The 13,960-nt window shown below is 39.4% G+C and overlaps 2 protein-coding genes across 4 annotated transcripts in view; one reads left to right on the forward strand and one right to left on the reverse strand.

Moving 5' to 3' along the window:
* LOC142656537 (nmrA-like family domain-containing protein 1) overlaps positions 1 to 13,960 on the reverse strand; it is a 396,968-nt gene that overhangs the window by 90,933 nt on the left and 292,075 nt on the right. The window lies entirely within an intron of this gene.
* Positions 1 to 13,960, forward strand: part of SEPTIN12 (septin 12) — a 115,313-nt gene that overhangs the window by 57,558 nt on the left and 43,795 nt on the right. For all 3 annotated transcript variants that reach the window (XM_075830755.1, XM_075830754.1, XM_075830757.1), the window contains one exon: positions 4,640 to 6,226. In XM_075830755.1, coding sequence (XP_075686870.1) covers positions 4,660 to 6,226 — 1,567 coding nt within the window. In that variant the 5' untranslated portion in view covers positions 4,640 to 4,659. The remainder of the gene's footprint in view (positions 1 to 4,639; positions 6,227 to 13,960) is intronic.

A 13,960-nucleotide genomic window follows, 5' to 3' on the forward strand; every position in this document is an offset into this window, starting at 1 on the left:
TAATCCTATCATGTGTGATACTGTCTGCTGAGCCGGTGTATCTAATCCTGTCATGTGTGATACTGTCTGCTGAGCCGGTGTATATAATCCTGTCATGTGTGATACTGTCTGCTGAGCTGTGTATCTAATCCTGTCATGTGTGATACTGTCTGCTGAGCCGGTGTATATAATCCTGTCATGTGTGATACTGTCTGCTGAGCTGTATATCTAATCCTATCATGTGTGATACTGTCTGCTGAGCTGTATATCTAATCCTGTCATGTGTGATACTGTCTGCTGAGCCGGTGTATCTAATCCTGTCATGTGTGATACTGTCTGCTGAGCCATGTATCTAATCCTATCATGTGTGATACTGTCTGCTCAGCTGTGTATCTAATCCTGTCCTGTGTGATACAGTCTGCTGAGCACAGACACATCCGCTGAGTACGGGGCTGATGTTGTTCAGGGCTGTGGGATGTGATGTCTACTCGTCTTACCAGATAAGGATAAATGATAAACCGCATATTTTCGCCGCTCTTCATTAGACGGAGGCCGCGCCGCTTATCACCATTATTATTAACACTACAAGTGACATGAATCATATCTCACATACAAAGTGCGTTACACGGGGTCTTTGATGTAGTCGTGGAAATTCTAAACTTTTCTGAGATCACATAATACAACCAAGGATCATAATGTGCCCTGCCTGTGTAAGTGTCAGTCTTCACTGTAACCCTGGCATTGGCTTCATGAACCCTATATCCCCTATGTGTATTATTTGAGGTCTCGAGCGGTCCACATAGGATGAATGGCTCCTCTTGTCTGACCCTCAGGCTTCTTCTATGTTTTTTGTTTTTTACCATTGGCTTATGACGGTGCAGACAACACATGTAAGTTATCTCCATTTTCCATCATCGGAACGAAACGCGCTTGTCAATTTTTCCTATAGGTTCGCTTCCTTTTTTCTGAATTCCCGCAGCTCTACTTCCTGTTTGGAGTTTATTTAAAAAAAATAATAATTATTAAATTGCATAGGAAATGAATGGCGACAGATGATAAGGGACATCACCCATCATCCACTGAGTAAAGCATGGCTCCCCCTGACAGGAGGTCTTGTCTGGAGTCTCCGCCGTCTTCTTTCTCTCAGGAAGTAGAGGATAAGTCGGATGTCAGCTCTGGAGCTTCTCCTTGCGCTAGAAAGTGATCTTACACAGACGTCTTAATTCACTTCCTCTCCTCACAAGCCATAAGTGGGGCTAAAAGGGTCATCCCGGGCCGGCTGCTCCTCTTTGTTGTGTCACTAACCATGGTGGATGAGGAGAAGACCATATGTTTTGTTTCCTGGGGCCATGAACGTCTGGAACCCATGTGGCCAAACAGCCCATGTTCACGGAGGCAGAGGCCTTCTTAATAGATGGTTATTAAAGTCAATGGCCGGCCTTAGGGTCAGGTTCATGAGAAGATCATTACTTTTTGGACTGTGATAGGAAATTTAGGGAAACCCCTAGAAGAACATACAAACCCCTTGTAAGAGGGAGACCTGGGGGATCGAACCCGCAGCCCCAGCTATGCAAAGGAGCAATCATAATCAATACGACCTTATTAGACTAGGCGGCAAAACCATGACCACTCCGTGAGGTGTCAATTATTTGGTTGGTTGCCATTGGGTTATTGGTAGTTAAAGAAAATATATTACCTCCTATGCCAGATCAGGGGTATCTAAACTTTTCTCAGCTGCAACCAAACCCATTTCCATTGGTCTACAACCCCCATGTGTCTGGACCTTAGGGATCAAAAGCGTCCAAAACCTTGTAGACCCCCAAAAAGTTTGTACGATCCCACTTGGGGTTCTAGACTTTGAGCATCCTTTGTCTAGATCTAGATATTATTGATATACAAGGGAAGCTCTTGGTGGATGGGGAAGAGGTATATCGACGACGTTCAAGACAAAATTAATCATTTTTTTTTCTCCCCCAACCATTTGGAGATGAAAGGGTTAATTCCACAAATGGTTGAATCCCTAGCATGGCCCTTTGATTATAAGGGTGGTGGGACCTGGCAGCCATATGTTTCAGTGCCCCGGGGTAGACATTTTTTGGCCACAATTGTTGTTATTGTTTCGCTCCTCTTGTTCCTTTTATGTCTGGAGGCAAATGGAAGTTTCTGTAGTGAAGTTTATTTTCTTCTGGGCAACTTTTCTACCATTTAGGGTTGGAGAGATTTTATTTAACCTTTGGTGTGCCAACAAATACCTAACGCCATCTATGAAGGCCACAGAGGACAAGTTATTGGGTGTCCAGGTCTCTTTGCTTTCAGGGTATTGATCTCTTAAGTAACATTCACTGCTCATGTGGCTGTAGTATTAGTGGCAGTGGTGTGACTAGATTCTGCTAGCTTCATGTGGTTAGTCACGTTTTTAAAGTTCATAAATGGCCTAAAACTTTTCTCAATTGCAGTACCACTTTTCACCACTGCTGGTGACAGAACTTTCCATAGACTTCATTGCAACAGCGCCCCCAGCTCCATAGTAGAATGAGCAGGGTCCCTTGCAGCACTGAGTATTTCAGGAGAGGAGTGTCCTGATCTTGTGAGGGGAATGTGATGTCGTTAGTGAGGACAGGGCTGCATATGACAAGGGCAGTGCCATGCTATGAGGTGGGGAATATAGGAGCAGGGTCTCACAGCAGCACAGAGGAGTAATGTGAGAAGAGAAATGTATGTCTGTTCTCTTACACCCAGTGTATCCTGCTTGCAGGCGTAACTTCTAGATGACCTTCAATATATTTGCCTAGTCTTGACAAAGAATTAGCGTTCAGGCCGGAGCCTGGCGTATATCATAATGTACACATGATATAGACAGGCTGCGCTGATGTGTGTGTGTGTATATATATATATAATCCGTGTTCCTGCGGTGGAGGTAATGAGGCCCCATCCACATGTTTGCACATGACCTTCTCCATCATCTCCGGCTGCCTGGGGGAGAGCAGCGTTTAGTAACATACATGTCATCTCACCAAGTCTTGACCTACAGGGAGACAGCGCCAAAGTAATCACTGTCACCTCCGCTCACAAATATATCATACTGGGGGGAACATCGTCAATCTCTCCAAAGATACATAATGTGCTCTCACTCGCACAGATACAACTGTAACAAACCCTCAGCTGTGAGAAGTATGAAGTCTGAACGAGGTTTTTATTCTCTAAATATCATCATTTTTCCAATTCATGACAGCAAGCAAAGATCTTGAAAATGATGATGAATTGAAACACAATATACAAGAAATCTATCTATCTATCTATCTTATTTGACCCAGTGGTCATACTCTTTAGAAGAATAAAAACACTCCCATGATGCTTTACAAGCCCCGAAACAGCACACCCCTTCCCTGCTCTAGGGGTTTGCGATCTATTTATACAAAAGACACAACATCTCTATAAAGGGGCAGTAAGTGGAGATGTGACAGACGTGGCGGCGGTACAGCTGTGCGCCGGCTTCCTACATTCCTCCTGCACAGACCCCCATTGTTCCTACCTTTAATGGATAAAGAATATTGTGGGTTTTCTCGTAGTTCAGAATTACAATGTTATTAAGTCAGATTTTTGGCTGACGTTCCCCTTTATGGTAACACCTTATATGGATCTTCTTGGTATGGACCACATGGAGCCGGACGTTCTTCTCCAAGTCTTCATAATTGCAGTTTTGTTCTTACGTTCCTCTGTTTGAGGATAATAAAACTTGAAGGTGTTATGGATGTGATGTCTACACTGTTAGAAACTTCTACTACTAGATCAATGACATATAATTTGGGTGAACTCATCCGACCAATGCGTCTAATCAACCAACCCATGGAATAAAATGAAGTCGATTTTGTGAAGTTGCTTGGCCAATGTATTCCAAAGGCAGGAGAATACAAAGTATATGAAGGTCCATCATCTCGGACATTCATGGTCAGGGAGTAGGACATGAACTTACTAGAATCCAAGATGAAATCCTCTTGGAAACGTCAAAGATTACTATGGTCCATGTGGTAGAGACTGAAGTGACCATAATTGGATGGGTAATGTCGAATGTCCAGTCAACCAGCAAAGGAATTAGATGACGACCATTTGACAGCCCAGCTATGATACTCCGGCTATTTCAAACTTTTGAGGGAATCATCCTAAATCGCAGCCTATAAAGCTCCAATAACCTTGTATTAACTATCTTGTACTCCCAGACACCTCTAGAGCTGCATTCACAATTCTGCTAGTTGCCATGTGGAATCTGTCAGTACTGTGCTGACAGATACACCTTTGATGGGTATGGTGGAGAGCCATGTTACAATATTAGTCTACTCTACATAACTACACTTCAACCATGTCCAGATACTGAACAAGCATGGGGAATCTTAAAAATGTGATATTCTACAGCCACAGGAAACCAGCAGAATTGTGAATGCAGCTCCGGATGTAAGTGGTGTATAACACCAGATATAACCAAGTTCAGTAGGACACAAGTAAAGCAATGGATTAAAATGTTATGCTTGAAGAAGTTACAGTTGTCCCAGTTACTGGTGTAAAGTACCTTGCTTATGGTCTCTAGAATTAGAATCTCGAAACTTCTTGTATACTTCTACATCGTTATTTCCGTTCCTTAACCAGTTTTTCTTTTTCTCCACAGCTTTGAAAAGATCATTTGACATGGAGGATATTGATGACACTCCCGCGTTTTCCTCAACTTCTCCGCTTACATCTCCCTTCAGTCCAAGTCAACCTTCCTTGGCGCGAACAAGCAACGGCGACAGCCAGATATCTACAGGACCCCACCAGCCACTCTATCAGTCTCGTATCCGTATCAGTTCAGGCTGTAGTCCATCCCAGAGTCCGGTTCTCAAGTCCAGGATCACCAGCAGCTTGTCCTTTAACCGTGGGACCACTCAAATGGCTAAAGCCAATGGAACGGCAGGACAAGGTCTCACCCGTGTGTCTTCTTTCCAAACACGTCTTCATCCAAGTGGCTTTTCTTCTTCTGGCCAAGGTAGTGACAGTGAAAGCCTCCACAGCTCCACATCCAGCCTCGAGTGTCCACTTCCAACTAAACCTTTCCAATCACTCCGTCCTACACAGACATCAGTGGCCCAGCATGGATCTGGTATTACAATCTCTAATGTAACCAGCCCAGTCCTAAAAAAATTCTCCTCACATGGAAATATGTTTCATTCTGAGATTGAGCGTCCAGGAGTCCGTCTGGTGCCAGTGGCGTCCAAGAACCATGGCTCTTTGCCATCTCTAGATCTTCATATTGCTGAAGATCAAGTTCCTGACCTGGTTCCTTCTCCAGATGCTGGATATCCACCATCAGAGGGATGGAATTCCCCATCACCTGATTACAAACGTCCTCTGTCAAGAAACGCCACACCAATCAGTCGTGAGCCTTCATTTTCTTCTTCTTCATCTTCCTCACCACCTACTGAATGTACACTGACCTCCTCACCTTCTCCTCCTCCAGTTTTTGGACCAGTTCAACCAGCCACCCTCCAGAAGACCCCAGGGTCTTTGCAGAGCTCTATAGGAAGATCTAATGGTTCTGGTCTAGAGCAGTTTAACAGATCATTGCCACGAACACAACTAAGAGTCAACCTCCATTCCACGCCTGGTGTATCTTCTCCGTCAACCAAGGAAAAGACAGAAGTGGCTTTCAAGAGTCAACCTCAGATTATATCGAGTGGGAGGGTACCAAGTGCCAATAGCTTCACCAACCAAGTACCATCCATTTCAGGTATTCCGATTCAATCACGCCAACAGGAATTTTGCCACGAATCAAACCACGTCAATAATGTGAAGCCATCAGAGATAAATTCATCAACGGAGAGGCTCAAATCCATGATGCAGAGGGCTAACTCTTTCAATAAAGCTGATAATGTCATTCCACAAGGTCAATGTATTCGAGAAGATGTGGTCATTGAAAAGTCAGCAGGACGTGTAGCCGATCTTATAAAGAATGTACAAGACACAACAGTCCACGAAAAGTCGTCCTTCTCAAGTAAAATACAAGGAAATGGACATGTGACAGCCGTACCCTATGTACATGATGGCCTACAAAACCAGAGGCTCCCAGAAGAATCCAAGAATGGTATTCCTCCACTTAACCACTGCCTTCGTGGTGACCCTAAGAGTAAAGTAACACCTGAGCCCCCCGTAATGGTGACGTCTAAAGAAGAGACCTGCGCAGAAGAAAAATCACAGATCACAGATTCCATATTGGAAGGTAAGAAACCTATGTTTAAGTTCAGTAAAATAGTGGACGACTGTACATGGGTGGTGTAATAGGAACACGAGGACATTAATTTTGGTGCGACGATCCTGAGGTCTTCAATGTCTTACTCCATCTCCCTTCTCCATAAATAGTAATATTATGTTGTCTGGAGATGCATACAGGCTATCTGGCACTTGTAGAACACGCTGCGTGATTTTCACTGCAGAAAATAATTACAGGAGTGAGTCACGGCACTCAGAGGTGACCTCATCGTCTATCAACACCTCCGATTATGACTGACCGACCAATGAGCATTGACCCTGGGGACATTATAGTATCTATTGGGCAACGGACATGTTCCAAGTACCCTCTAAAAGCTTGGCTGTAGGAATAAACTCTAGTGACCCCTCTTATTTCTCCAAAGTGTTCCAAAAATGAACTTGGAAGGTTCCTTTAAAACTTGACAAGGAGGGCTCGTGGTGAGTCGAAAGGGGGTTGGGGGCAAGCCCAGACCTGCTTATTTAGAGAACAACTGCTGGCAACTCTCCCAGTTTTAGGGAAGGGAGGGTGAGGTATTTCTCCTGCTCATCTATATCGCCCCCTCCTCTTCTGGCTTGGCACAGGACGGCATCCCTGTCTCCTGGGCCTATGAGGGGAAGGGAAGAGAGTGTAAAAAAAGGAGGAGGGTGGCTGCAAACCCAAAAATGAACCTACCTGACAAACAGATGTTACAGGGCAGTTCTGTAGGAGCTATGAGATACAGGTTGGGATCGTGGACATCAAGCTCTTGGTGTGAAGGTGACCAATTATTTTAAGACGTTGGCTTTTGGTGGATCTCTATTAGGTTGGGTCAAACACAGAAATATATGTAAACTTAATAAGTGCCCATAAGCCCATATGGCCTATAGTATCTGAATAAAACAAAGGCAGATACCCGGCAGAGGGCTTAGACAATAAGGGATAGAACTAGTGATATTGCTCTCGTGAAAATCTCTGCCAATCTGGCTAGGCGCCAAAAACTCTGAACCAGTGGAAGGGCAAGTCCGCCGTTGGGCGCCATGGCAGCTGGGTTCTGTCATATGCAATGGGTAGAAGGAGGGCCTGTGGGCATCTCAGCTGCCAGGTCCAAAGCATCAAGCTCCACAAATGCATTTCATTAACCATTAAGTCAACCCCTTGGGTCCACTTTTTTCCAACTTTCTAATTTTCCCACTGATAAACAGGGTTACCGCCACGGGTCAGCCCCCTTCCTCTGGCTGACCCATGCACCCATGTATTACACAGACACCCATTGGGTACAATGTAATACTCGAGTATCCGTGTAATGGGGCCGTCAGGGGTCTCCATAGCATATTCCACGAAATCAGGTCAATGTTGGAGAAAGTGACCACTGGGATATGGTTGTCCACAGGGGTCAGACACTTTAAGGTATGTCACCTCGGTTTGTGTTAGATCATCCATAATGGGAAAACAGGAAGAGTGCGCGTAGTGTCCTATTTATATGTATCTCATGTCCTAAGATCTCTCTCGAAGATTGGACCTTCTCCAATGATTATAATATAAGGCGATCGCTAATCAATGTATCGGTGATGGCCCCATCCATCAATGAGAGTGAAGCGGCATCATACACGACCCACTGATTATTATTATGGAGGATTTAGCTGTGCGTTTGTTTAAAGAAAAGCTCCGACACCCTGTGCAGCTGTACAAACAATCCCACCACTTATTGTATGTCACACAATTGCAGCACCCAGGTATTGTTCCTGCCGCAGCACAAAGCATTCTGGGAAATCACCTACTGCACTCTGGAAAAATTAAACCTTTTGCAAACGTCACCTCTGACCCCTTCATTCCAGTCATTCCAGCGCCCCTCTCCAGAATAAATAATATCATTCGATTACAACGATTAACAGGTTAAAGGTGATCAACACGTAGAAAAGAAAGAAGGGAAAGGATGCGATGTCATATTACTTATATTCTTATACATAGGGGGCAGTATTATAGTACTTATATTCCTGTATATAGGGGGCAGTATTATAGTAGTTATATTCTTGTATACAGGAGCAGTATTATAGTAGTTATATTCTTGTATATAGGGGCAGTATTATAGTACTTATATTCCTGTATATAGGAGCAGTATTATAGTAGTTATATTCTTGTATATAGGGGCAGTATTATAGTAGTTATATTCTTGTATATAGGAGCAGTATTATAGCAGTTATATTCTTGTATATAGGAGGCAGTATTATAGTAGTTATATTCTTGTATATAGGAGCAGTATTATAGTAGTTATATTCTTGTATATACGGGCAGTATTATAGTAGTTATATTCTTGTATATAGGGGGCAGTATTATAGTACTTATATTCCTGTATATAGGGGGCAGTATTATAGTAGTTATATTCTTGTATATAGGAGCAGTATTATAGCAGTTATATTCTTGTATATAGGAGGCAGTATTATAGTAGTTATATTCTTGTATATAGGAGCAGTATTATAGTAGTTATATTCTTGTATATACGGGCAGTATTATAGTAGTTATATTCTTGTATATAGGGGGCAGTATTATAGTACTTATATTCCTGTATATAGGGGGCAGTATTATAGTAGTTATATTCTTGTATATAGGAGCAGTATTATAGCAGTTATATTCTTGTATATAGGGGGCAGTATTATAGTAGTTATATTCTTGTATATAGGAGCAGTATTATAGTAGTTATATTCTTGTATATACGGGCAGTATTATAGTAGTTATATTCTTGTATATAGGGGGCAGTATTATAGTACTTATATTCCTGTATATAGGGGGCAGTATTATAGTAGTTATATTCTTATATATAGGAGCAGTATTATAGAAGTTATATTCTTGTATATAGGAGCAGTATTATAGTATTTATATTCTTGTATATAGGGAGCAGTATTATAGTAGTTATATTCTTGTATATAGGGGCAGTATACTTATATTCTTATATATAGGAGCAGTATTATAGTAGTTATATTCTTGTATATAGGAGTAGTAATATAGTAGTTATATTCTTGTATATAGGAGTAGTATTATAGTAGTTATATTCTTGTATATAGGGGGAGTATTATAGTAGTTATATTCTTGTATATAGGAGCAGTATTATAGTAGTTATATTCTTGTATATAGGGGGCAGTATTATAGTAGTTCTATTCTTGTGTATATAGGGGCAGTATTATAGTAGTTATATTCTTGTATATATGGAGCAGTATTATAGTAGTTATATTCTTGTATATAGGGGGCAGTATTATAGTAGTTATATTCTTGTACATAGGGGCAGTATTATAGTAGTTATATTCTTGTATATAGGAGGCAGTATTATAGTAGTTATATTCTTGTATATAGGGGCAGTATTATAGTAGTTATATTCTTGTATATAGGAGGCAGTATTATAGTAGTTCTATTCTTGTATATAGGGGCAGTATTATAGTAGTTATATTCTTGTATATAGGAGGCAGTATTATAGTAGTTATATTCTTGTATATAGGGGCAGTATTATAGTAGTTATATTCTTGTATATAGGAGCAGTATTATAGTAGTTATATTCTTGTATATAGGGGGCAGTATTATAGTAGTTCTATTCTTGTACATAGGGGCAGTATTATAGTAGTTATATTCTTGTATATAGGAGGCAGTATTATAGTAGTTATATTCTTGTATATAGGGGCAGTATTATAGTAGTTATATTCTTGTATATAGGAGCAGTATTATAGTAGTTATATTCTTGTATATAGGGGGCAGTATTATAGTAGTTATATTCTTATATATAGGAGCAGTATTATAGTAGTTATATTCTTGTATATAGGGGGCAGTATTATAGTAGTTATATTCTTATACATAGGGGGCAGTATTATAGTAGTTATATTCTTGTATATAGGAGCAGTATTATAGTAGTTATATTCTTGTATATAGGGGGCAGTATTATAGTAGTTATATTCTTGTATATAGGGGGCAGTATTTAAGTAGTTATATTCTTGTATATAGGAGGCGGTATTATAGTAGTTATATTCTTGTATACATGAGCAGTATTATAGTAGTTATATTCTTGTATATAGGGAGCAGTATTATAGTAGTTATATTCTTGTATATAGGGGGCAGTATTATAGTAGTTATATTCTTGTATATAGGAGGCAGTATTATAGTAGTTATATTCTTGTATATAGGGGGCAGTATTATAGTAGTTATATTCTTGTATATAGGTGCAGTATTATAGTAGTTATATTCTTGTATATAGGAGGCAGTATTATAGTAGTTATATTCTTGTATATAGGTGCAGTATTATAGTAGTTATATTTTTGTATATAGGTGCAGTATTATAGTAGTTATATTCTTGTATATAGGAGCAGTATTATAGTAGTTATATTCTTGTATATAGGGAGCAGTATTATAGTAGTTATATTCTTGTATATAGGGGCAGTAGTATAGTAGTTATATTCTTGTATATAGGAGCAGTATTATAGTAGTTATATTCTTGTATATAGGGGCAGTATTATAGTAGTTATATTCTTGTATATAGGGGCAGTATTATAGTAGTTATATTCTTGTATATAGGAGCAGTATTATAGTAGTTATATTCTTGTATATAGGGGCAGTATTATAGTAGTTATACTCCTGTATATAGGGGCAGTATTATAGTAGTTATATTCTTGTATATAGGGGGCAGTAATATAGTAGTTATATTCTTGTATATAGGAGCAGTATTATAGTAGTTATATTCTTGTATATAGGGGCAGTATTATAGTAGTTATATTCTTGTATATAGGAGGCAGTATTATAGTAGTTATATTCTTGTATATAGGGGGCAGTATTATAGTAGTTATATTCTTGTATATAGGAGGCAGTATTATAGTAGTTATATTCTTGTATATAGGGGGCAGTATTATAGTAATTATATTCTTGTATATAGGAGCAGTATTATAGTAGTTATATTCTTGTATATAGGGGCAGTATTATAGTAGTTATATTCTTGTATATAGGGGCAGTATTATAGTAGTTATATTCCTGTATATAGGAGCAGTATTATAGTAGTTATATTCTTGTATATAGGGGGCAGTATTATAGTAGTTATATTCTTGTATATAGGGAGCAGTATTATAGTAGTTATATTCTTGTATATAGGGGCAGTATTATAGTAGTTATAGTCTTGTATATAGGGAGCAGTATTATAGTAGTTATATTCTTGTATATAGGGGCAGTATTATAGCAGTTATAGTCTTGTATATAGAGGGCAGTATTATAGTAGTTATATTCTTGTACATAGGGGCAGTATTATAGTAGTTATATTCTTGTATATAGGAGCAGTATTATAGTAGTTATATTCCTGTATATAGGGGGCAGTATTATAGTAGTTATATTCTTGTATATAGGGGGCAGTATTATAGTAGTTATATTCTTGTACATAGGGGCAGTATTATAGTAGTTATATTCTTGTATATAGGGGGCAGTATTATAGTAGTTATATTCTTGTATATAGGGGATAGTATTATAGTAGTTATATTCTTGTATATAGGAGCAGTATTATAGTAGTTATATTCTTGTATATAGGGGCAGTATTATAGTAGTTATATTCTTGTATATAGGGGCAGTATTATAGTAGTTATATTCTTGTATATAGGGGCAGTATTATAGTAGTTATATTCTTGTATATAGGGAGCAGTATTATAGTAGTTATATTCTTGTATATAGGGAGCAGTATTATAGTAGTTATATTCTTGTATATAGGGAGCAGTATTATAGTAGTTATATTCTTGTATATAGGGATCAGTATTATAGTAGTTATATTCTTGTATATAGGGAGCAGTATTATAGTAGTTATATTCTTGTATATAGGGAGCAGTATTATAGTAGTTATATTCTTGTATATAGGAGCAGTATTATAGTAGTTATATTCTTGCATATAGGAGCAGTATTATAGTAGTTATATTCTTGTATATAGGGGGCAGTATTATAGTAGTTATATTCTTGTATATAGGGGCAGTATTATAGTAGTTATATTCTTGTATATAGGAGCAGTATTATAGTAGATATATTCTTGTATATAGGGAGCAGTATTATAGTAGTTATATTCTTGTATATAGGAGCAGTATTATAGTAGTTATATTCTTGTATATAGGGAGCAGTATTATAGTAGTTATATTCTTGTATATAGGGAGCAGTATTATAGTAGTTATATTCTTGTATATAGGGAGCAGTATTATAGTAGTTATATTCTTGTATATAGGGATCAGTATTATAGTAGTTATATTCTTGTATATAGGGAGCAGTATTATAGTAGTTATATTCTTGTATATAGGGAGCAGTATTATAGTAGTTATATTCTTGTATATAGGAGCAGTATTATAGTAGTTATATTCTTGCATATAGGAGCAGTATTATAGTAGTTATATTCTTGTATATAGGGGGCAGTATTATAGTAGTTATATTCTTGTATATAGGGGCAGTATTATAGTAGTTATATTCTTGTATATAGGAGCAGTATTATAGTAGATATATTCTTGTATATAGGGAGCAGTATTATAGTAGTTATATTCTTGTATATAGGAGCAGTATTAGGGCATGACCACACATGGCGGAATTCCTCCGCAACTGTCCGCATCAATGCCGCACCTAATCCGGGTTGCGGATTACGGCTGCGGATCTGCACAAAATGTGCAGAAAATTGATGCGGACTGGCCGCTGCGGACTGCAGGAAAAGTGCTTCCCTTCTCCCTATTCAGTGCAGGATAGAGAAGGGACAGCACTTTCCCTAGTGAAAGTCAAAGAAATTCATACTTACCGCCCGTTGTCTTGGTGACGCGTCCCTCTTTCGGCATCCAGCCCGACCTCCCTGGATGACGCTCCAGTCCATGTGACCGCTGCAGCCTGTGCTTGGCCTGTGATTGGCTGCAGCCGTCACTTACACTGAAACGTCATCCTGGGAGGCCGGACTGGAGACAGACGCAGGGAGTTCTCGGTAAGTATGAACTTATATTTTTTTTTACAGATACATGTATATTGAGATCGGTAGTCACTGTCCCGGGTGCAGAAACAGTTACTGCCGATCGCTTAACTCTTTCAGCACCCTGGACAGTGACTATTTACAGACGTCTCCTAGCAACGCTCCCGTCATTACGGGAGCCCCATTGACTTCCTCAGTCTGGCTGTAGACCTAGAAATACATAGGTCCAGCCAGAATGAAGAAATGTCATGGTAGTAAAAACAATACGCTCCGCAGCACACATAAGATCTGCGGACTTCATTGCGGAATTTTGACTCTCCATTGAAGTCAATGGAGAAATTCCGCCATGAGTCCGCAACCAGTCCGCCACTGCTCCGCAACAGACAGAGCATGCTGCGGACACCAAATTCCGCTCCGCAGCCTATGCTCCGCAGCGGAATTGTACGCATCGTGTAAACGAACACTGCTAAATTAAAGTGAAAGTCAATGGAGAAACGGCTCCGCTGCGGATTAACGCTGCGGAGTGTCCGCAGCGGAATTTAAGTGAAATTCCGCCATGTGTGAACCCGCCCTTATAGTAGATATATTCTTGTATATAGGGAGCAGTATTATAGTAGTTATATTCTTGTATATAGGAGCAGTATTATAGTAGGTATATTATTGTATATAGGAGCAGTATTATAGTAGTTCTATTCTTGTATATAGGGAGCAGTATTATAGTAGTTATATTCTTGTATATAGGAGCAGTATTATAGTAGTTATATTCTTGTATATAGAGCAGTGTTATA

This window comes from Rhinoderma darwinii, chromosome 6, assembly GCF_050947455.1.
Source record: "Rhinoderma darwinii isolate aRhiDar2 chromosome 6, aRhiDar2.hap1, whole genome shotgun sequence".
In the NCBI taxonomy this organism is placed as follows: domain Eukaryota; kingdom Metazoa; phylum Chordata; class Amphibia; order Anura; family Rhinodermatidae; genus Rhinoderma; species Rhinoderma darwinii.